The sequence below is a fragment of the Cyprinus carpio genome, chromosome B15, assembly GCF_018340385.1.
Source record: "Cyprinus carpio isolate SPL01 chromosome B15, ASM1834038v1, whole genome shotgun sequence".
In the NCBI taxonomy this organism is placed as follows: Eukaryota; Metazoa; Chordata; class Actinopteri; order Cypriniformes; family Cyprinidae; genus Cyprinus; species Cyprinus carpio.
The window spans coordinates 19,534,434-19,560,660 of NC_056611.1; the positions used below are offsets into that span (position 1 = coordinate 19,534,434).

At 35.5% G+C, this 26,227-nt stretch overlaps 1 protein-coding gene across 3 annotated transcripts in view; it reads left to right on the forward strand.

The window, feature by feature from the left end:
- Positions 1 to 4,717: 4,717 nt before the first annotated feature.
- LOC109088449 (RNA-binding protein Nova-1-like) overlaps positions 4,718 to 26,227 on the forward strand; it is a 54,259-nt gene continuing 32,749 nt past the window's right edge. Inside the window, exons 1-3 of one of the 3 annotated variants that reach the window (XM_042739668.1) lie at positions 4,718 to 5,578; positions 10,535 to 10,597; positions 14,745 to 14,888. In XM_042739668.1, coding sequence (XP_042595602.1) covers positions 5,422 to 5,578; positions 10,535 to 10,597; positions 14,745 to 14,888 — 364 coding nt within the window. In that variant the 5' untranslated portion in view covers positions 4,718 to 5,421. Of the gene's footprint in view, positions 5,579 to 10,534; positions 10,598 to 11,737; positions 12,847 to 14,744; positions 14,889 to 26,227 lie in introns of those variants that run through there. The other 2 variants (XM_042739669.1, XM_042739670.1) reach the window with 2 other exon arrangements.

Genomic DNA, 26,227 nt, shown 5'->3' on the forward strand with positions numbered 1-26,227 from the left:
CTTGTGGTTAATGTTTCATGGTGAATGTTTTTCAGTGTGTTCCCTACACTGGAGTCAAACCCATGATACTGATTCATCAAGCATCATTGTTAATTAGTCTTGCTTAAGTGTTTCTCCTTATGTTTTTTATTGTGTTAGGCCTTGTTCTTCTTTGACTTTTTTTCTTTGGGGAGACATTTCTTTAAAATTTAGTTGTTTATGGTCTCACTTTCTGGATTCTTGTCTTGCCTTGTTTAATAAAATAAGCTTTAACAAAATCCTCAGTCTTTCCTCTCCAAGACTCTAATTTGTAACATTATAGTCGTTATGTTGTGTTATGCTGCCATGGTACTTTTTTGTTTGTGCCATGAGAAATTTTAGTATTTTTTCAGTTGTTATGACTACAGTCCTAGTTTCTTTGGTGATGATTTTGCCCAATAACATTTCTGACTTAGTTCTGTAATCAACATGTCCCCTTCATGTTAAAATTGTATTACACAAAAAAACTTAAAGGAGATTGTTAACCTTAATAAGATGTCAATTGTCAACTATAGATTGTCGAACTGAATTTGATATGATCTGTTGATGGATTTACCTAATAAAACTTCAGAGTTTGTCCTGAAAGTTTAATTTCTTTTTAACTTTGGACATTGTGTGGAAATTGTAGTGTGTCTTCAGACTTAAGTCTGAAGTGTAATCTTATTTCAGTAAAGCACAGGAAACAAGGTTGAAGTCCATTCCAATGTAACATTAACAACATAATATCTGCAACAGATTCTTATGTAAATCATTAAACCAAGCTGTTTATACAAACTATGCCTGACTGTCTTTAAGAAGAACCTGCAATAGTAGAATAGAATAGAAAATAGTAAAACATCAAATTATTCATAAAGAAATGTCTTCTTGCATTTTATTTCCAGAAAGATTCTTAACACATGTAAATAATGTTATAAAAACTTGAACTAAAATGGAATAAAGAGTGATAATGTTATTTGGTATTTGGTATCTTTGCTCGCTTTCTAGACATAATGTACTTGCTGTCTGAATAACCATGGAATTTAAACCTAATAATTAGTAACTTACAATGTTTTTATTAAATTGTGATCACATAAAATTAAAAATGTTTAATGACATGACACCCAAATCTAGTAATTGCCTAAAAAGATGGGTTTATGATGTGCATAGTGAACTGAGTGCACTAACATTAGCTACTTGAATATGCATGTAATATTTCCATATTGCAATCGAAATTAACTAGCTTTATTATGATAAAAAATAAAAAATAAAAAGCGATGTTGTGAGACTGCTGCCCTCTGGTGGCTGTAAGTCACGTGAACGCTACAAATGAAATGTGACTAAGGTTTTGCCACAAGAGGTCAGTAACCTTGCGTAACCTCCACAGCTGCATTGCCTTGAGTGAATACAACGTTTATTAATAGTTTTATTATTAATTCCAAGAACACTTTTTTTATAGTGCGCATGCTGTTAATGATTACTGATATCTATTTATTTTAACTGTGCAGTTGTGTTGTAGTTCTAAAGGAGGCTTTGAGGACTGAATAACAATATTTATATAAAAATCAATTGTTAGATGTGTATTCAAAGTTATTGTGTTTGTCATCTCTGCAGCCTTTTTATTTTTTGTAATCTTAATTTTTGGCAGGTAACACCAGACAAAGAAATAGCTCTTCTCAATCTCTTCGACTGCTTCCATAATTCACCCACAAGATGGAGACTCTTGTTTATGTCTTTTGTTTCTTATGGTTGATTTTGGCCTTGCTGTTCTGATGTTTTAATGCTAGGAGGAACTGGGGAAAGATCCATCTCACATATCAAAATACTGTGTATGCATGATAACTGAAATGTGAATGATTTGTAAAGCCATGTTATAGAATGAAAATTAATTTAAATATCATTTAATTTAATATCAAACAATGAAGAGACGTGGCTTGAAATTCACCCAATCTAGCAAACAATAATTCCACTTTTTTCTTTCTAGATATTAACAGTGATTTGGGAGTAACTCAGTATCCTCACTGGGTTTATTAGTAGTTGTTTATTTGTAAAAACAACTTGATAATGATTCCAAAAAAGGCAGTTTGTGCCAGATGAATGATCAAATACCCTTGTCTCCTTTTAAACCTGCATAGTGCCATGTTGTTGCTCATAAATAAAGGTGGAATTCAATGCCAGCTGTTGCCCAGTCCGACCAGTTCTTAAGGTTTTTCTGTGTTAGTTGCAGAAACAATAGTCTGGGTGGAGAAGGGGGCAGATGGGGTCCCCTCTTCAAACAATATGTGTAGAGTGGGGGAGGGTGTTATGCATTGAAAGTCATCCTCGACGAGATATCACCCTTTCACCAGTGTGACAGAGGGGGGAAAACTGCACGGGTTTATGTGAAAGCTCATAAACCCATATTGCAGGAATGGAGAGCTTTAGCCACCGCCATCTGTCTGAAATTAACATTTGCGTGCAATGCGTTGCTGGCAAACAGAACCTGATTTTTGTTTTGCTACAAGCTTTCATGGTATGTAAATATGGACTAATGAAGTCTATTATTTTTGACAGATTGGGTATACAGTATACAGTATATGGTGCATTTATTCTAAACGGAAAATAAATAAAAAATGTTTAAAAAAAAATTTAATGTACGTAAATTGTTTATATAATGTTATATATTAAATAATAAATCCTGAAAATAACAATTTTGTTTATTTGTTTTGCAAGAATGAGCATAGAATAAACAAAACATTTGCATTTTATTCAGTTTATGCAGGTTCATATGCGGATACTCTGAGGTTACTTTTTATCCACGGCGTCTACTTGTATCAGTTAAATGTTACACAGATAAACACTAGATAAAAAATATATATATATATTGTATGTGAAGATGCTAAATAATTCTAATCTATTTCCCCAGTCCCACATTATCAGGCCTGTATTTGATTGCAGATGCATGGAAGCGCACTCCATTTTTAAGCAATAGCATTATGTATCATAATTCTCACATTACTGAAGCTTTTGTGGTCTAAATAAAATAATCACCCATTTTATTTCATGAGTAATGAGCTTTTCTAGAATGCCACGGGTAGAATAAACAATGCAACTGACTTTGATTGTTTCACATTGATTGCATTTCATGGATGGCTGGACTCAAAAGAAAACAAGTGTTTTATAGTAATTTATTTTGCTCAAATTTCCCCCAGTAAATAGGAGCCAAATGTCTCAGTATCGGTTTGCCACATACCTCCACTCAAACTGAGCATAGGCCTATGTATTTCGGATGAAACTGGCGCACTGCTGAGTTTTTCCACAGAAATGTGAAATTGCGTGAGGTGGTTCTTTGTGTGCATGCAGTAGACGGCGCAGCATCACCTTGATGCGAATCTGGAATAAGAGAAGTGCTCGGCTCTGGCCCTGTGTTGACACAGGAGGAGTGTGAGTGTGTGTGACAGGAGGATACAGAGAGTCTTACTGGGCACTGAGGACACTGTACTGTAAAAAAGGTTTTCACTATAGAACAACATATTTGTGTCCATCCATTTAATATGTATTTATATTCATTTATATTCAATTTAAAAGTATTTTAAACAATTAAGTTTTTATTAGTAATTTAAATACAGTTTTAAGTTCAAATACTGCATTAATCATCAACATTATCATCATCAACATAAACTAAATAGTTAAATGTAATACTACTACTATACTACTTATAATAAAAGTAAAATTACTAGGGCTGCAAAATGATTGATCGCGATTGCATTTAAAATAAAGCGTTTGTTTAAATATATGTGTGTGTACTATGTATATTTATGTATATATAAATACAAACACGTGTGTATATAAATATTTTATATATAAATTTGACATTTTTTTCTAAAATTATATATATGTATGTGTGTGTATTTATATATACATAATAAATATACACAGTACACACACATATAGTATGTAAACATACACTTTTATTTTGAATACGATTAATGGTTTTGCCGCCCTAAAAATTTACATAAATGTTGTTGTTTATGTAATTGTTTGTATTTAATTTTATTATGATTACTGTATTATTATTATAAAATAACAATAAATACAATTATAAAATACATAATAATAATAATAAAATTACATTAATGTTATTATTGTTTAATTTGTCATTTATTAATATCATTGCATTAATAATAATAATAATAATAATAATAAATAGTTAAACGTAATATTACTACTACTAATAATAGTAAAAATAAAATTATATAAATTAAATGTTGTTTGATTTTGTATATAATTGTAATTACATTGTAGTTGTATGATTATGATTATTATTAAGTAAAATAATAATAATAATAATAATAAATAAATAATTTACCATTTTATATGAATATTATTGCATTAATAATAATAAATTAAATAATTAAATGCAATACTACTACTAGTACTAATCAAATTATATAAATTAAATCGTATTATTGTTTAATTTTGTATGTAATTGTTATTTATATTATTAAGTAATAATAAAATGGCATAAAAATTAAAATAAATAAATAAATGTATTACTACTTCTATTAATAAATAAATAAAATGATAAAAATAAACAATAATAAATAAAAGTACAAATCACATAACAATGATAACAATCATTATAATAATTATTGCCTAATAATAAAAATACACTGTCGTATAATTCTGGTGGATTAGACAGAGACGAGCTGCGCATTTTTACGTTTTACATCCCTGCGCCTATTTTACAACGATACTCCCGCATTTTCATCACCGCCGCCTCCTCCTGTATTGTCATGTGACAAGCAGGATTTATACATCGCTTTGCCGGAGAAAATCAAACCTCTACCAATCACAGTCAGAGGTGGGCGTGTCTGCTTCGCCACATTTGACAGCCGCGGTCTCGGCTCCACATGACGTCACCCGCTGCCCTGAGCTCCAGCAGAAACGCGCAAAGATGCTCTGAAAGCAAGACTGCAGCATCTCCGAGTCAGAGCCTACAAAAACATCGCATCTCCTCCAAGCGCTCGTCCATCCAACTCTATCTGCAGGGTTTGCCCACCTGCATGCGGGATCCGCTATATTGTCTCTCGCCTCTTGTACATTTCCCGTTGCTATTTATTACCCGCGCACATCTTCCCAGTTTTTAGCAGTGAATCTTTTGAGTTCTGCTGACCACTGAGGTCATACATTGTTTCCAGCAGGAGAGCGCCATCGCAAGCCACGAGTGAGGACGTTTCCCCACATCACTTGTTATTAATATCAGTGCAGCCTGAGCATAATCGAGCCACTGGATATCGATGCGTCTTTCGTTCTGTATCTAGGCTGCCACGGAGGATCGACGCACCCCAAACATTCATATCATCGTGGTTTCACATTTAGAAACGACCATATCTGCGTATCGCGTCTAGGGAAAACGAGAGCGAGCCTAAAGCTTCTTTATAAAAAATGATGGCCGGTGGGGCAGTGCAGCAAAACGGGATTTTCTCCAATCCGCATCATCACAATCAACAGCCGCACATGGAGTCTGATCCCCCCGATTCCCGCAAAAGACCCCTGGAGACCCCGACGGAGGCCAGCAGCACCAAACGCACAAACACAGGAGGTAAGTCCCAAACGTTATCTAGAAAGGCAACTCACTTGCCAATGAATTAGCGACTCTTCCCAAAGACAAGAGCTTTGATGTAAATCCATGCAAGTATAATCGTCCATGGCAGGTTCATTTTCGCTTTCCACGGAGCATCTCACCATCTGACGCGGTCATCCTTCACCAGACATGTGCATCTGGGATTATATTCATATTTACAGTTCGCGTCCATTTTAAGTGGCCCAGAATTGGTGGTTGCGTCTAGTCTTACGCACCTACGATAGTCGTTTACCAAACACATCCTCGGTATTCCTAAATTAACGGCTTATGTATGGAATAAAGCGGTTGTGTATTCCTAAATATATACAGGCTAATATTATGAGCGCGTTTCAAAACATTAGAAAACATGGCTCGTTGCGTTTACGCATCCTTGCTATCACCGCAGATGACCTTGCGTTATGAGCTTGTGCTTTGAATCTACAATCTTTTTATTTTGAAATTTGGCACTGAAAAATAAAGTTACGAATGATAAACGATTAGAATATTTTTATGAGATGTATAATGATAGCATTAAAAATTATTATACCACTTGCACTTTAAGATTTACTATAACATGATACTCAAAAATTAAGTAAAAGCCTGAAATGTTTTGTATGCGTGCTTCACCTGCATCAATGATATTCGACATTTCTGTGCTCCGAAGTGCACTATACCTTCAATTTTTTACTGCAGTTTATTGTTTATACTGGACCCATGCTTGCTTGTTTATTATGCATTCCGGCAGATGCCATAAGAAGTCTCGTGCACTATAATTGTCTGCTAAACTGTTAGGCAAGTCATGTAATTAATCAGTTAAAAACAAAATATGCATGTATTTCTTAACCTTTAAGTGTTTTAACCGATTGGTAGATCTTAGTTTGGTAGCAGGTAAATCATGTAAACCATTGTTTTTCTGATCTGTGATGGTTAAATTCCCACCTTTAGTGTCATTTTGCAGGAAACCATCTTATTTGGGTCCTTTTGAACTTCATCACATTAAAGGTAGAGAAACATCTTCATATTAGAAAATATTAGCCTAGGCAATATATCTGCAGTCAATATTTATATTCAGTAAAGGTCAGAATTAAAATAGAAGTGGAAGAACAATTTATTTCATGAAATGATTAGCGGATGTTTACATGTGAAAGAATCGATGCAGAAAGCATTATGAATTGTCAGTCAGAAGAAGCATGCTGGACTCGTGGGAAACATAACCTGCAGATCCATTTGCTTAAATGAAAATGTTTTGATGCTTAAGAGATCTGGGCTTCACCGGAATTTGTTTGCCAAGAGGAATTATTCTATGGGGTTTCCATTATGGAAGGGTTATCTGGAAATTTTAATATTGTAATTTCCAGGCGTGAAAATGTCAAAGAAATTCATAAAATCTTGAAATGTCATGGAAAGATGGAATCTTCTTTTGGTAATAAACAATTTTCTGTTGTTATGTTTAACTATTAAATCATATTATTGCTCTCTGTGCATGCAATCTCTAGATATAAAATGATTGAAACTCTTAGCCAGTTAAGTAGTGTTAAATTTAACTGGTCAAAAGCTGTAGGAGCCTTGATCTTATTTAAATACTCAATAAATTTATTCCAGTTTATTTAAAATACATACAATTAGAGTAGTGTAGAAGGATGTATTAATATTACAACAAAGTCATTTTAGTATTATAATATGACACTATTGCTCTATTTAAGCGTCTATATTTATATTAATTCATCCATATTTATGAACTTAAATGGCTCTCTGGAAAATTTTAAAATAGAAATGCTGATTTTTTTTTTTTAAATGATTAATTAGTGTTTTGTATCTCTAAGAGTTGATAAGATATAGATAAATATGTGGAAGGGAATGCTCTAGTTTTTTTCCCATTTATATTAAAAGAGTATAAAAAATTTGGCATGTATTAACATGGTTTGAATCTGTTTAGGGTCAACATGCAGCTGTAGTTTCCGCTTTGTGGTTTATAGTTAAACACAAGACGTTACACAGGCAGATCATCGGCCAAGTTAGTGTGAATCTGAACCATTTATGTAGTTTTTGGACCGCTTTTGAGTTGAAACTAAGGATCCAGTCCTATAACAATATTACGTCTAATTTTTTTCTTATAACATTTACTGTCTTTGATTTGGTGTTTACATACTTGTTGGATTAGTATAATATTTTGTGTGGCTTGCATATTGTTTTAACTCTTTATTTATTGGATCAAATCATGATGTGGATGACAAATGATTGCATTTTAAAGGCTGCCTGAAAAACAAAGTTATAGGCATTAAGATGAAAGTCAATTGGCTTAAGACCAAGAATCATTTTCCTGCCAATTGATCGTTAAGTCTCCGACTTTAAGTTCACCAAAGAGCCTCTCTCCACGTTCCCGAGCTGTCTCATAAGATGTAATGTTTTAATTTTGTAAATGGATGGACTGGCACAGTACAGTGCTTCCATTTACAAAAGGTTGTTTTAGAGGATACAGATGTCCTAGCTGGATGGCGTCAGGGGACTGTGACCCTCTAAGGCTAGAAGAAAGCGTGGAAGTGTGTGTGTGTACGATCCAGTGTTGTTTTTACTATATAAAGACATTTTCAGTTGCTGCTCGGCACTGAATTTGTGACTAGCCTTATTTTAGATTCTCTTGCTTGTGCATTTCTGCCCGCAGGATGAGAAAATAGATGCGGGATCTGTCTTAGAAGGGGTTGTTACATAAACATGATTTGCCAGCTGTGTTTGAAGATTCACCTCCACCCCCTTAGACATTTATAAGGGGGACCAATAACCGATTCGTCGCTGTCGCCCACTTCGTTCACTCACATCCTACAATGCAATACTCTCACTGGTTTTCAAATTAAGCACACAGGTTTTTGCTACGGCTGTTTTTGAAATACATTTAGGGTGCGCTGTGTTCTGCTCCCCCATTGTTTATTTGTTTCGCCTCTAATCACGGTTCTGGGTCAGGGCGATCATTACTTCTTCCTTCCCGAGTCCATCTCTCACATTTCCCATCAATAGTAGCAAGTCATTGATTATTCAAGCAACGCTCTTTCTATTGATCACCGTACGTTCACAAAGGGGGCGCTGCTTCGTTTTTTTTCCTTAATGCACTGCGTCAAAGAAAAAAAAAATCTCATGCAGGATGGCGAGGATTTGGGAGGGCGTTGTAAAAGGCGGCCCCACGTTGGATGATTTGCTCGCCTCTCTCAGCTCGTCTGCCGTGGAATGGAGGACGGGACCTGAGATGAATATGGATGAGATGAATGAAAGAAGCAAGCCTTCGCGCTTGTTAGAACAAAGCATGCTGTTTTCTCTCACGTGCGACAGAAAGCGAGTAGTATGTTTTATTCCGAGTGCAATGTTTATATCGGAAGCCATTTTGGTCAGGCAGTTGCTTGGACAGCCGCGCAGGGAAAGTGGTCCTTTCATCACTCCACTAAAATTAGATGCATGTTTGTTGTACTTAAGCACAAATGCTATGCTATCTGAAATCTTGTATGCATTATATAAATCTACAATGCATACAAGAAAGAAGAAACAAAGTGTTCGAAGCTTTATTGCTTTGTGCCTGTATTTTAAGGCCCCCAACATAAGCCCACAGGAACCTTCAATCCTCAAGTTGATATTGCTTATTCAGAACCACAGCTCTCTTGGGAGCCTCTAGCAACCAATGAATTGTGTTTACACCCACTGGTTTATTACGAGTTATACCCATTTGGGCTTTTTTATTAATTATTCTGACTTCTCAGTGCGATGCATGTAATCATATAGATGTACACACAAGACAGGGCTTATTAAGATATTAAGTAGGCTGAAGGGGAAAACAACAGCGTACCAACTTGTTCTTGTTTTGTTCCTGGTGTAGCACAATGGGAGGGGCTCATTTCCCTCAAAGGCACTGTTACGGATATGCGTGTAGTGTAATCCACTGATTTTTCTCAGCCAGGGCTTTGTGTTGACAAGTGATAGGAAATAAGTTTGATCCAACTCAAACTTGGGCTGTAGATGCTCCATGTTTTAGAAGAGAAGAAACTGGGAATGTCTTTTGAAACAAAACTGATTTTGGTTTATATTGTAGGTTTACTAGGAATATTCTGGGTTCATTAGTTCATTACAAGTGAAGCTCAGTCAACAGCATTTGTGGCATAATGTAGATTACTTCAAAACATTTAAATTAAGTTAAAAAATAAAACCGGCTTGTCCCTCATTTTCTTTTAAAAACGGAAATATTAAGGGTATGGTGAAACACTTATAATGGAAGTGAATGAGGCTAATATTCAGAGGATTTAAAAGCAGAAATACGAGGCTTTAGATTTTACAAAAGCACTTTAATTGTTCTGTTAATTCTTGTGTATTATTTGAGCTGTTCTTGTCATGTTTATGGCCATTTTAGGGCTTTAGGTGTTACGTTGTCATGTTGTAAACCTGGATATAACTTTACACAGAAGAATTTAGTTGCACTTAAATCACATGAACACATATTGTTTACATCTTGTGACTGAAACTACTGAAACAGTGAGTATTTTAATTTTTACAGATTGGCCCCCATTTATTTCCATTGTAAGTGCCTTAATGTAATTTGCATTGTTTAAAGAAAAGTACAAATTAATTTTTTTTTGTAATTAACATTATGCCACAAGTGCTGTCGATTGAGTTTAACTTGTATTGAACCTAGAATAGTCTTTTAATTCAGAGCAAATTACTGAATGTATTATGCACTGAACAATGTCATCAGGCCATGTTTGATTTAAAATAATCGTGAAAATTATTGGAAACCAAGAAGTCATTGCTGTAAAGTTCATTATTACTTCATCCTGTATCTTTATACATGACATCAACATTCACAGGTATGTTCTTGATTCTTGGTTTAAAGGTAGACCTTGTTTTGTTTTTCTATCTGACATTCCACAAAGATTAATTTTCTCATTCACATTCTTTTAGAGAGATGCAACCAAGCGGCCATCCATGATCCACCATTTTCATCAGATTTTGTCGGATTTCACGGTAATTTGTTTAATTTTCTGCAAAAATTGCATACAGATTTTATTGTCTGCGAACCAGAGTCTACCTTTAACTCTGTGCTGCTTCTTTCTTTATTTTTCACTGCATAACCACCATAATGCTTTGTTATATTTTGCTGCTCATAATTAACAAAGTACTATGTGTAACCTTCAAAACAGCCTAATATTGTTATGAAAATATTATGCTTAACATGTGACATTAATTAGAATAGATAATGTCACTTATAGCCAGTCTGGACGCAGCCTCTTGATCCAATTCATGACAGACTTTTGTTAGATGCTTTTGAGGAGAGTATACTTATGTATGCATGATACACATTATTTATGAACCCTGCACCATATTAATCAAGGTTAAATTTAGACTCATCCAAATCAAAAGGAGGACAGTCTTAGCTCAGTGAGAAATCTGGGTCATTGCAGAAAAGCATGTATCTGTAGTGTTCTGTAGACACAGTTTGAACCGCCTGTTTATGAGGTGCGAAAACAACGGCAATTTTTAGTATGTGAGTGAAAAATCAGGATTTGTCATTTAGAGGTGTCTGCGAACCCATTTCTGAGTACATTTATTTGTGTCACAGTAACCTCCATTATTCCCTCGTTGTTTATGCAATTCATAATCTGGTGGCATCCAGTAGAACTATTCTGGCTAAATATGAGACTATACTTGTTTAGTTAGAGATCCACTTCATTACACTTCCAGATCAATTGGCCTGTGATTCTAATGAGATTACCTGAAGAAGACTTAAACATTGTTAAAATGATCCATTCCTTACTGTTAAAGGAATAGCTCACTCAAAAATGAAAATACTGTCATCATTTATTCACTCTCAAGTTGTTCCAAACCTGTATTTTTTAAAATAATATATTTTAGAATATATTTTAAGCGTAATTTAGAATGTTCAAAATATTGTTGGTCCTCATTGAAATACATGGGTACCAGAAACTGTTTGGTTACTCACATTCTTCAAATATTCTTTTTTTTATGTTCAACAGCAGAAAGAAATTCATACAGTTTGTTTGGGGGTGAGTAAATGATGACAAAATTAAAACATTTTGTTGAACTTTTCATTAATTATGACTAGTCATTAATTATGACTTAATTCAGTGAAATACAAATTGTTTTAAGAATATTCAGACCACTCTATTTAATATAATAAAAGTGAATGGTGACTGTGAATCCCCAAAATGACAAAAAAGCACCATGAAAGTATCATAAAAGTGGTCCATACGACTTGTGCATTATATTTGAAGTATTTTGAAGTCACACAGTAGTTTTGTATGAGAAACAGATATAAATGAAATCAAATGTTGACATGTGTTTGACATTTGCAGGTTTTATGGCTGAATCATGAAGAATCAATCTGTTGAGTCAGATCTTTTCCATGAATCAGCTGATCCACATCACAAAACCAGTGTGGATGATTCATTCATGAATCAGACTTGAATTCAGTTCCTGAGTTCAGCTCACTGAATCAATGATCTACTGTCAACGCTTACTTGCTCAGTGACAATTACAAGTTAAATTCTGCTCTATTTGCCACACAATCCTGCAAACGAGTTGTATGGACTACTTTAATGGTTTATCAGAAAAGCTTCAGTTCCCATTCACTGTAAATACTTGGAAAAGTAGATTATTATTATTCAAATTTACTCCTTTTGTGCTCCACAAAAGAAAAAAGGCCAGTTTTTATATGCTATAAGGTGAGTGAATAATGAATTTGAACCTTATCTATAATATGTACTATATCATTGCTAACCCTCTCTATGATTTCCTGATCAAAACAATCTGATCTGTCACGTTAACAGAAAGCTAACACTTCTCTTATTTTGGTTCACACATAACTATAGACGTGTCATGACTTTGCCACTGATGCAGTTAAGTTGGGCCTTTAACCAAGACATTGTAGTCGTTGCCATTGTTACCTCATTTGTTTTTCCAGCTGCACTCTGACATTCTCTTCAGTAGTCTCTTTCATTTTTACCCAATCATCAGTGTTAGGCTGCAAGTGCATGTAGCTTAGCCTAGCCATCAGCCTAGCTTGACAAGATAAACTGCTTCTCCAGAATAACAATCTAATCTAAAGCGTCTTCTGGGAGCCGACACAGATTAATTGTGGTGGAATATTAAGCGCGTACCCAAGCGGCCCAGGCAGAAGGATACAATGTCATGTTAAAGTCACGGTGAAGGGACCATGTACTGTGCTTCTGCTGACCTGGATATGCAGCAGCCAGGTAGAGCCCAACAATAGATTACTACCTTTATACCACTGCTCCACTTTCAGGAAAACCTTTGCTGACCTTTCTCAAGAGGGAAGTGAAATCAGGATGTCTTGTGCTATATTATATGCACCTTACTATTCATTTGCTATAAATGGCTACTTTACAATCGCCAGTTACATAGAACGTGAGTCTCTTAATACGTCTTTTCAAATGCACATTCTCTTGCACTTACTTTGATTGACGTGTTTAACAAAATGTACCCTCATCCCAGATCTTTCCTACTTACATAACTTGCGATTTTCTTATTCTGCTAACCTATGCTAGAGTTTTTGTTCTGCTCTTGACTGTTATCGGCCCTCCTTAACTTAAGCGTTAATACTTGTGGTTCAGCGTTAATTACTACTCGTTAAGTCCACTGATCTTATTATAGTGGTCTTGTAGTCCTTTGCTGGTATAGTATTTCAGCTTGACTTTTATTTATAGCTGCCTTCTCTGATCGCCTCTTAGATAATATGTGCGTTTTCTCATAAGTCAGGCATTTAAGGCATTTAGCAAGAATGTGAGTCTTTGCGCTGTGCGGCCATATTTTATATCTGCTACCATTTTAAAAATTGGACACACCTCCTGAATCTTTATCACTTTATTCTATATTTCATAATAATAAACCATAAAATCTGTGCTGTAGCACAAATTGAAGGATGTGACTTGTTTAGTGGCCAAAAATGTTAACTTATCTTATATTTTAGCTTGCTTAAATTAGCCACTCTTTGCTAGATTACACTCTGCGCATTCAGCCAGCTTCATGAGGTGCCACCTGGGATGCTTTTTAAACTGTATGTATTATTAAAGAAGTTCCCATGTATCCTGAACACTTGTTGGCTGCTTTTTCTTCACTCTCCCTGCTCATATTCATCCATTAAAAAATGTAATTAAAATGTAATTAAAATTTTAGTTTATAAGTTTATAATAATTTATGTATGTCTACAAAAGTAGTTTTATGCATTTAAGCATAAGCAGAAATGCATAAAATAAATTAAAATGTCAGATTACAGAAAAATGCATATAATATTTATAATAATAATAATAGTTGTACTTGCAGAAAATGTTTATTTAAATCTGTTGCAAATACGTATTTATTTAAATAATTAATTTACATGTTAAATTACAGATTTTTTTTAATCTATTGCAAATTGATAATTATTAGTAATAGTAGTAGTAGTATAAATGTTAGTGTTGTGGGTTTTTATTTTATTATTTATGGTGCAGACAGGAAGTAACTAAACACAGGATTTATTTAACAAACAAGGGAAAACAAAAAACCCACGGGGGGGAAAACAAGGGCTAGGGTAGACACTAAATAATTCTACAAAACACAATAAAACAAGGTAAACAAAGACTCTGAACACTAACTACTAACAAACACTCACTGCTAGACAAAAGACTTCTTTGAGGGGTTTCAAGGACAAGACATCTCTGGAGGCTGACTGGTGGGAACACATAAGTTGAACAATCACAATGAACCGACAAAAGACAGAGCACACTAGGAGATCTAAATAGGGGAACTAATCAAGACACGACAGGTGGCACAGATAGGACAATCACGACAAGACTAGGATAACAAGGGGGGCGGGGCAAGGGAACGAGACAACACAAGCACATGGCCCAAAGACAAGGCCATGTGCTTGTACACAAAACACGGGTCTGTCATGATCCTGCCTCTAGACTAGAGAAAAGTCAGGACATGATGGCAGGACCATGACATTTTTTGTATTTGTAGTTGTATTTAAATCTATCGTGTATATATTTATTTATTGTGTATATGTTTTATATATATTTATTATTTATTGTATGTGTCAAAAAAGTGTAAATCTATTGCAGAGTTCATTGTTTCTCTCTTTCTCTGTTTCCAGAGGAAGGCGAATATTTCTTGAAGGTGCTGATTCCAAGCTACGCCGCAGGCTCCATTATTGGCAAGGGTGGTCAGACTATTGTCCAGCTACAGAAAGAGACAGGGGCTACCATCAAGCTGTCCAAATCCAAAGACTTCTACCCGGGTAAGTCTCCTAATTCCAGAAAGATTTGAAGGGAACCCTCGTCAACCTCCTCTTGTTTACTGCACCACCATCCAGTCATTAAAAAGCACACATTTCAAAGCACCTAGATTATATTATAGCTTAATTAACCCATGTTATTAGTCTATGCTAATACATTGCCAAAGTTACCTCGTTCCCAAAGTCACTGCGACTCGTTCTTAATGAGAATCATATGGGGCGCTGTCACCTTTGGGCTTGTGGCCACACCATATGGCCTTTTTTAGAGCTCAGGTTGCAAAGAGTGCCAGATCAAGTGGGGACAAAGAGCCGAGAGACTCACAAGTACAGAGTTCAGAGCTTAAATAAATGCCGATGCAATGTCTGAATGGTTCCTTTCTAGTAATGTTTATATTTAGAGAGGAAAAATAGGCATGTTTTGTGTATGTGTCTGTTGGAATTCTTTCAGATGTTTTTAAGGGATGGAGTGACACAGAGGAAACGAGAAGCGGCGGGGGGCTTCTGGGCTCTTACTTAAAAGGGCTTTGTGCGATTTGCTCATCCTCCCATCATTGGCACATCCAACAGGGCACCTCTGTCCCATTCCCATTGGGATGTGGAGCACAGAGCCATGGCCAGCCATGGCAGATGCCAAATGCAAGACACCTCCTATCCACCCCCTTTCATTGGTTTTGGCAACCTTGTGTGCTCCAATGTCTAGAGCAGGGGGTTGCGATGGCTACTGAATTAAAGGAGAGGAACGTAGGGGAATAGTCGCCGGTGCTGTGTTAGGTTGTTCGAGTGCTTAATGGGGGGTTCTTCCTCTCCAGTGAAGGGGGCATCTGTATGGAAATTAGTTTGAGCTTTTCCTTGGGTGCGAGTCAAAAGATCCACCTGCTGTGCTGCTCTCACGGTGGGGAAGGAGGGAACTTTTTAGAGGGTTAAGGGAGAAGTGTCTGGTATATCTAAATCGCTAAACCGTTTAAAGAAGTACATCATGTCTTTGAAGATCCTATTTGTGATAGAAGCTGAGCTGGCATTTAATTTTGGACAAAGCAGCGCTGGCCAGAGAAATCCATTATTTCTGCAGAATGGATTTATTACTTGTCTTCGCTCTAAATATAGCTCCTGCAGCAGTTATTGGGAAACAGCCATATTTTACAATGACCTTGCATCTGTGAAGTACACTCTTCCATCTTAAAGACACAATAAGAGACTGTTAAGTTAAATGTAGTTTATATGTTGTCATTTTTATTAACTAGCATGCAAATTCATGCAATTTCAGAACATAAACTGGATGTTACAGTTAAGTGGCCACTACTTAAGCATAGTTTACCTTAAAAGGAAAATTCTGTCATCATTTACTCACTCTCTGTGTAATACAGAAATAAATGTTTTCAAAAATATTTCTGTCCATACAAAGAAAGTCAATAGGGTCTAATTTAATTTTATGGACAAAAACAATTAAATCATTTGTAAAATATATTTTTGTGTTCCACAGAAAAAAAAGAGAATCATTCAGAAATGAAATGTACAGAATTTTAATTTTTCAGTGAACTTCCCCTTTAAATGATGCAAAGTTAAATGTAGTTTATATGTTGTCGTTTTTTTATTAACTAGCATTCAAATTCTTCTCAGGTATTTAAAGTGACAGTTCTCCAAAAAATAAAAATTTGGTGCTCACCGTTATCTCATTCCAATCTTATCTCATTATCCCTTATCTCATTCTGTGACACAAGAAGATATTAAAAAAAAAATCCATACAAAGAATGTCAATGGGGTCCAATGCAGTTTTAGAACCACTGACTTTGTTTGTATGGAAAAAAACAGTTTCTCAGCATTCCTTAAAATAGCTTCTTTTGTGTTCCACAGAAGAAAGTCATACAGGTTAAAAAAACAACAACATGAGGGTGAACAAATGATGACAGATTGTGTGTGTGTGTGAACTATCCCTTTAATTACTAAAAAAACAACTTCAATTCAAAGACTTATGCTCCACAGTCATTTGCATGAAAAAACAGCACCAAAAGTCACAGTTTAACGCACAATGCTTGCTTGATTTTTCTTACAGCATTTTCAGATACGAGTCCAGAGAGTTCATCATCCTTTTTTCTTTATAATTGGCCAGCGCTCTTCCTTTCAGGTTTCCCGAGTGCGTGTACATTCTGACTTTTCCCTTTCCAAGTCACTGATCCCCATCCAGCCTCTCTGTCCCTTTCAGCAGAATGTAGCACAATATTAAAGCTCACTCCTAATCCAGCACCGTGATTGCAGTTTTTCAGTGTTTAATACCCAGAGAGCCATGCGGCCCTCCCCCACACATTATCAACATTACTGATTTCTCTGCTGTGTAATCTGCTTAAGACCTAAGCTTTGTGGCCAAAAGATGAAAAGCCGCAATATTACATGTCTAGGGGTAGAAATGAGTTTTCTGCGTGTTTATTTTATTTGTTTTTTTTTTCTCTCTTGCTCCCTTTCTTCATCCTTACTCCCTTAAATCATTTATTTTTATTTGCAATGACCTTAGTGTTGCTTAGTTTAATTCAAGCCGAATCATGTTTGGTTTAGCACACTTTTAAAAACAGTACTTAATTGCATGTTATTTCAAATGAAATGAATGTGTTTTGTATTAAAATGAATTTATATTTATATTAAAAGCAACTCGTTAACCATAAGTCATTTTTTTTGACATACTAAGTTAGGACTTATGCACATGTTTATATGTGATTTCATAATTTTGTGAATATCTAACGAATATCTAACAATAATTTACCATGTTTTTTGACTTTGAAGTACCTTATGCTCATAGTACCATGTAAATATCATGATATATATCAAAGTACCTTCAAATCACTGTTCTATAGTTCCACCATAGTATGTTTTTTGTAAAGGAGTGCTGAGACTTTTATGATAGAGTTAGCCTTTATTGCTACTGGATAAGCAAATGTTAGCACGGTTTAGCAAGTAATTATGTGACTTTTGCTGTGTTAAGGATTTGGCCTGTGGAAAAGTGTCAAAAAAAGGCTTGAAAGATTCACACTCGAGGAGTGTTATGTTCAGAAGGTGAAGTTGTTTTGTAGCATTCTAGCGGCAATGCCAACTGAAAATGTCTACTGCTAAAATGTCAATATGTCTTAAAGCTTGTGCGTTCTAATGAATGATTCAACACATTTTAGTGCTTGTTAATCAGTCTGTCTGTGAACTTCATTAATTGAGCACTATGTGTAAGTGCTAGCTTAACTGCTAGCATGTAAAAACGCTATTGTCACTCAGAGACGACGGGATAGTCGTCATCTGGGCTGTGGAGGAGAGACGAGGTACCCTTAATCCCCGTGGCTTTGTTTTCTTTTTCAGGCATGTGACGTCATTTTCTGTGGCCGCTAGCCCTCAGTGCCAGCCAGTGCCTGAGACTCACACAGTCAAACCATCTTGTACAAAAGAGCCTTGCTTTCCAAAGCGAGTCTGACCCGAGTCTCATCATAGACAGAGCGATATAGAGAGAAACACTTAGCGAGGGGGAGGATGATAGGAGTAATGGCGCAGACAGTGATCTTGAAAATGATGAAGATGCTAGTACATCAGAGTACATTTGTGATATAATTAACATGTTGTCCACTTAGCGTGCTGGCGCTTTCAATTAGGTATGATCATCAGAAAGATCTTCAGAATGTGACGTCTTTTCTTCTTTCTTTCATTCTTTCTTACTTTCTTTCTTTCTTTCTTTCTTTCACTGTCTAGACTTGTGAAAAGAAGTGTGCTTAATTGTTATGCACTTATAATTGTAGTCTGTTATTTAATTTTACATTTAATGTAAATATATTTTAAATGTACTAAATTGCCACTTATTCATAAATCATTTGTTACATATATATTTAAATACCGAGATACGAGTATATTTTAGTTTACATAAATGCTTGTCAGTACATTTGTCAGTAAATTAACCATATTTCAAAGACAATAGAAGTAATTATGAAATTGCATACTGTAAGCCCTACTTAAGTATGTCAAAAAAGCACTCTTAAGTTCAGCTAACTGCATTTAATATAAATTTAAATTATAAGTGTTTTTCTGAAATTATAATTGTTTTTCTGAGTATAATTGTGTTTCTGAAAACATTACATTCAGTTAGCACTTAAGTATATTCTTTTTAAGGAAATTAGTATTTTCCTGCTTATCCCCCTTCTCTTTTGTATCTCTTTCCTCTCGGACTTCCTCGGACAAGAACTTCTGCTTCTGTAGTGTGCGGCTTTTCCGTCAGATGTAATAGAAAGCCTCAGAGGGACCTGCCATTAATAGAACACTCGAAATTTATTCCAGGGATCAATTTTTGCATCATGGGAGTGGTCCTTTACTCCAGCCCTCCCCCTTGTCCAATCACCATCTCCAGTGCATCTCTATGAGGCCTCAGCACAAATACTATTGATCAGTCATGCCACTGAGACAGGATAAAGGATAAAATTCACCATGCAAAATGATGAGAATAGCAGGTGCATTCCCTTTAAATTTGAAAGCCAATCTCTTTCCACCCAGGAAGTCCACTGACAAAATCATTTTGATAATTTACACCTTGATTCAATAGTGTCTGCAGGGGCTGTGGGTAACAGCATGTTCAAATTCAGTCTGTCCCTTACCCAGCTCAGAAACACTGAGGCGTATCTACATTAAGAGGCAGACTTACATTTTAAAGGGATAACTCTGTCATTTTCTCACCCTTGGCCAGTGGCCACTCTTGCTCTCAAAGATATCAGCATTGGCCATCAATAAAATTCATATTGGTCAGCCACTACTGATATGGTCATACAGGTTGAAAATGACTTGTAAACTATGAGAATTTTTCATTTTTGGGTAACCTTTAATCTGCCTCTTTTTTGTGAATTCCATGAAAATCGGCTGAATTTACTTAAACTGTTTAAAATGTGTTAGAATCATCAAATCATTCGAAATGTTTAATATACACACACTCACACACACGCTTTGTGAATATCGACTGATTCAGTTCCTCCGAAATCTGCGAGCATTGATGCGGACCGAGGCTAGTATTTCACACACAATAGTGCTTGTTGTAATGGACAATTCTCATCATGTAATACGTTATGATTGTTTTCAATAGTTTCACATGGAAACGGTGAAAAACAAGTGAGCTGATGTCAGCCATGAGAGCTGAAGCCAGTCATGAGATAACGGTAAACCATTTTGTAGATCTGAGAGCCTTAAATCCAGCATTCCTGTAGGTCTGAGCGGCGTTCCCTGTCTGTCATCCCTCAGACTCTGCATCATTAGACCAGGCACCGAGTGGGCGAGAGCTTATGGGCACAGAGCTTAGGACCTCAATAGCTGTCCCATGCTTGGGCGATGTGGGGAGTAGTGGATTCGGACAAGGAGGATCTTGGATTTGAGAGCTAAAAATATCCCTCAGTCTGTAAGTTTTTCCTGTGGTCTATATAATTACCTCTATGACACTGAGCTTACCGCCTGACACTCTTGTCATCGCCCATATTAGACTCTGAGTTGTGTATGTTTGAGTCTTTGACTGAGTATATCAAGGGATTTGAGATATTTGTGACGGTGCAGTTATGTCTGATCCCTCGGAAACACAGGGACAAAAAGATGCAGACATGGAAAGAAGTTGAGAGGGGAATGACACAGTGAAGGGGGAGGTGTGATTGAATATCCAGTTGTTTGAATGGTCAATGATGTGTCTAAACTGTGTAGGACAAAGAGGAGTGGTGGGCCACTCTTAATGATAATAGAAGCTTTTGACATTGTTGACGACACAGCTCCTCAAGTGCGGGAGGGCGGGGGTGGGGGTGCAGGCATGCAGGCTGGTCTCCCATCTGCCTGAGGAGGTGTTGGTGTGTGTGTGTGTGTGTGTGTGTGGTGATGGAGAGACAAAAACAAGAGTGAAAGAAACAGGAAAATGGCAAAAGTGAGGGTGCTGTGCACCGTGTAAACTGACAATAGTTTGTTTAACACTACATACACATAGAAATTTTGAAAGGACGAATGTTTAAATGTATAGTTTACTAAATGAAATTACTTATGTTGTAAAATGTAAATATAATTTTTTTATTTAATTAAATATATTTTATAATCAAATTTTTCCTTTAGATACACACACACACACACACACACACACTTTGTTGTATTATGAAACTTATCTAATAATATAGAAAAATAGATAGATAGATAGATAGATAGATAGATAGATAGATAGATAGATAGATAGATAGTATGAAACTTATCTAATAATATAGATAGATAGATAGATAGATAGTCTATACATTCATTTATTTATTATATAGTATTATAGTTTATAAATTAAAAACATACAAAAATGCAAAAATCCTAGTAAATTAAGTAAATATTGTTTAATTTTTATTTAATTTAATATTTTACGTTTTATAAAGTTTTTATATTTTTTTATATAGTTTTATATAGTTTATTTATATTATATATATATATATATATATATATATATATATATATATATATATATATATATATATATATATATATATATACGTATAGTTTATTTATATGTGTGTTTGTTTATTTATTTATTAGGTTATTATAATATATAATTCATTTCAACATACAAATCTCAGCCTATAGTTGCCATCATTAAATTATGTATACAGTATATTAGCATTTTATCAGCCCCTGAACAGCCAGCTCTCAAGATATCAATCCCTGAAAACCCCATATCAATTAACTACTAATAATAATGCTGCTAAATAAATGATTATATCAATCATAGTGAATAGCATAGTGAATAGTGCAAATGCCTGTAACTCATAGTAGTGATAGTAGTTGTATCGAACGAGTCCTGTTTTTTATAAAAATGCATCCTGGGTGTCAGTGGGAGTCCTGATGTGTTACATAAGTGGGCCTGTCTCTGTGCTTTTGTCTGAGGCTGTCAGTGGAGTAGAGATGATGAATGTGTCAGTGGGAGACGGCCATCCTCATCTCTCGCTGCGTTCACTCTGTCATCTGCTGCACATTTTATGATGAGCTCATCAGTAAAACCCACCCCCCACGCTCTAAGCTCAGCAATTCAGGGCCTTGACAGATTTTATTTATATGCACAGATATTTACGTACTTTTGGCAGGAGAAGCTTACGTGCAACTTTTGTCAAAAGTGAGTCATTTGGGATAAAACCACTTGCTAAATGAATAAATGTAACATAAATGTATATCGATTTGAATAAGCAAATATATATATATATATACATATATATTGTTGTTCATATTACATATTTTTTAAATAATAGCATCCTATATTTTCAAATTTATCTCCAATATCGTATTTTAAATAGTATATTTTCAATGTTTTATTTAAAAAAATTTTTTTTTTGTATTTTATATTGGTACATGGCGACCAGTTTTTCTTGCTTTGTTATTGTAAACAAAAGCTTGATAAACCATAAAATTTCTTAAAAAAAAAAAAAACTGCATTAGATTTTCCAGCCTCATCCATGTGCAACACAACTCATGTCTTATAGCTGCACGCAAGGTGCACAGGATCTGTCCCACAAAGGTAGGACCTCTCCTGGGGTTTGGTGCAGAGCTGACAGGGGCGACACTCCCCACCCCCACCCCCCATCCCCCTTTGTCACAGACACGCCCTCCTCCCTACGGTTTCTCACTACCCCCTTTGAGACAAAGCATGCTTTGTTAGTCTCTACACTAGGTTGCCTCAGAGATGGGAATTAAAGTGACAGCTCCAGAGGCAAGAGGTTCCCCTCTACCATCATCATTATAGCCGTCTTTCTCTGTTTCCCCAGCTACACCAGGCAGGTAGACAGGTGACAAAGATGTCTCTCGCTTCTGTGCCGATGTCTGCCTCTGGGCTTGGGGCGAGACAGATGTGTTGTCTGAGAAATAGAAAGAGAGAGTTAGCTGCAGTAAGGATGGATACTCTCACAGTCCGGTCACGTAGAGAGGCCACATACTCCCAGAGTTAGCTGCAGTAAGGAAGGGCCTCCATTTTGAAGTTCCCGCGGAGGGAAAAAAAGCAGTGGCGGATGTCCTGCTGCTCTCACTGGCCGTTTAAAACATAATGTAAACAACAACTGTACTGAGTAAATAATTTTAAAATATATGAATTTTTATCATTATCAGTATATATATATATATATATACACACACACACATACATTTTATCCAAAATAAATGTTTTAAATTATTAATAAATAAAAATGATTTGCTTAATTTATATTACAATAAATAAAAATTATTTGCTTAATGTACTTGAATACATTAACTATATTTTAACAAGGTTCTTATTAGATTTCTGAACTAAAATTATACAGATAATCTAAAAATTTCCAGTAAAATATTTAAAATTGATATAATAAAAAATGCATATAATTTTGAGAGACACTCTCAAAGATTTATATATAATTAATATTTGAATTCTGATACTTATTACATAGAATAATTATTCAGAAGCAGTCTTTAATTAAAATCAGTCACCATGTTAACGTATCTTTAAAATTATTTAAATATCTTTTGTAATTATTAATGCATTAGCATTGAGATTTGTTAAAATAAAAATAAAAACATTAAACTACATTAAATAAAAAAAATTATAATAATGAATAAAAATTATTTGCTTAATTTGCTTGAATAAATGACTACATTTAACAAGGTTTTTGTTAGATTTCTGAACTAAAATACAGACAATTAAAAAATTGCCAATAAAATTATTATTTTTTTATGTAAGTTATGCATAATACACAAAGGCCTCCAGCACATTTATAGAATCGCAGATCCACCCTAATGACACCTGGCCTGCCGGTTGCTGTGGCATTCCCTCCCGTTGCATAATGAGGTTATAAGTGCAAAATCATTTAATGCCCATGTCCTGCACTGGGGCAATTTAGCATTTGCACTGAGACATTTGGAGCTTAAATAAGAAAAGCCCCTTACATAAGATTAGGACAATGGAAAGCTGCATTGTGTAGAGTAGGGGGGCACCTTTCCTCTCAAACGGAAGGTGGTGAGGGATGACAAAGAAGAGTATTGAGTGTTGGCGGTGGGTTTCTTTTTGGAGCAGATCCAGCCTCCTCGGAGAGGGACAAAGCTCCCCCTCTGTGCCTCAACAGAGCCTCTAAAGGCACCGAGTTCCGCAGCTGCCTCCCGCTCCGCCCATTTGCCTCCCAAAATCTCTAATCGCCACTGAATGACCCCCAAACTCCCTTTCCCTCTCTCATACTCTCACTACCATCTTGAGTCCACTAGACCAGTGATTCATTTCTCCTGCGTTCCCCGTCAGCTGTCCAAACCTTCCCTTCAACACACCGGCTGTATGCTCGTATTAATTGCAACAGATCTGCCATGGCTAATTATCTTTGACCCCTTTAGCCTCGTAAGAGTAGCACGTGTCTATGCATCGACTAAGGGTTGGATAGCATACATTTAGGAATATGCATGCACAGATATCCAAATGTATGACTGATATTTTATATATACATATGAGAAAGAGTCTGTTTGATCACTTTTGACACTGGAGCATAGTTTGGTTGAGCTGTTTGTGGGTCAGCTTTGGAGCTGGAGAGAACAGTTGTTCCTCAAGGGGACCTCCTGAGATGGTCATGTGACCATGGCCTAGAATTATATAGCATAAGGACTGGGAGGGGTGCGGCCCGCTGACCTTAACCAATTGTCTCGGTCACTTTGACTTGGTATCTTTTGTTGCTGCAGCTGTAATTTTTGCCATCAACAAAGAAAACATACAAAATAAGTAAATAATATGTAGTTTTGAAATTAAATGCAATATATTTATTGTATATTGTTTTATAGTATAACATATATATATATATATATATATATATATTTATAGTATAAATATTATATATAGATAGATAGATAGATAGATAGATAGATAGATAGATATAGATATAGATATAGATATATATATATAGTTTGATAGTTTAGTTTAATTGTAGTTTGTAGTTAAATGAAAACTAAATGAGGAATGTGGCCTTGTCAAACCACAGTTGAATTAAAATAAGTTTTTATAGTTTATTTTATTTCAGTTAACATTTATTTCACATAACTAAAATATATAATTATAAAATAAAACAATTATATTATTATTAATTGTATGTTAATATATATATAGAGCTTAATATTATAAAAGGTATTTTGAAATATTGTGAATATATACATTATTATTAATATTATTTTATACATAAAGTTGTTATATTTTATTTAATTTCAGTTCAATGTTTATTTCATGTAACACATTTTAAATGGTTTTTATTTAAGTTTTAATTAACTTTAATATCCAATATAATTATTTTAGATTATTCTGTGTGTATATATAATTTAATAGATTAATGTCAAAAGGCAAATGTGTGAGTGATGGTATATAAATTCGGTAATGCCACTGTACTCTTTTGTAAAGTTCAAAAGAACATTTGGTGTGGCTTTGTTTTTAGGAACATTGTTCTAAAGCTAATATCTTGTCATCCCTGTGATTTTGTCATTTCTAGCCTAGTGTCAAGTGAAACAAAAACACAGATTATAGTTTGATATTCTTCTTGCAGCCAGGCTGTATGATGTTGCCTTTTCAGTCACATGAAACCTTCGACCGCAGACACAAAGAGGATTGCTAATTGCTATTTTGCTGATTGCTAATTGCTATTTGCTTCTCAGCTATCACCAAAGCCAAATGTTCCCCAAAACGTTTAGTTGATGCACCACTTGGGCTTTCCCAAAAGAGATCAAGCAAATAAGCGAGAATAAAGTACCTTTAAAAGACTGATTCCTCTTTGTCTTTGACTACTAACCTCTCAGTTTTCATGCTAAAACCTGAAGCGGAAAGGGGGGACATCCACACGTGCGCTCAAGACTTCACAATCAGTGCTTTCAAGCTCCATACCCACTGTTTCACCTCCCTTGCCCACGCAGGGCAGGTGCAGGCAGAGGGGCAGCATTTCAGAGCTTCCTTTGTCATGAAATGTTAGCACTTTACTGCACAGGGGTTGGCTGGCCAGCGCCATGAGCTCCATGCCAAATTTCAGGAAGGAGGATGAAAGCCAAGTCGATTGTGAGACACCAACACCCTTTAAACGTAGAAACAAGTGTAATGCTTCTCTTTTCCTAACGGGGAGCTTCTTCATTCGGAGTGGCGTTTGCTAACTCCCAAAACTCCCTCAGCAGAACTGGATAATAGCTCCGGTTACGTGTGCATTTTGGCAGCCGCAGCAAAATAAAACTTCTCCTGACAGGCAGTGCTGATCGTGTCCTTTTAGACATGAGCTGTACATTAACCTAAGGCAGCCTAAAGGGGTTTTGGAGCTGAATCCTAATTGTATGGCAAGTCAAGCGGCTCCATAGTGCGGCACAATCTGACC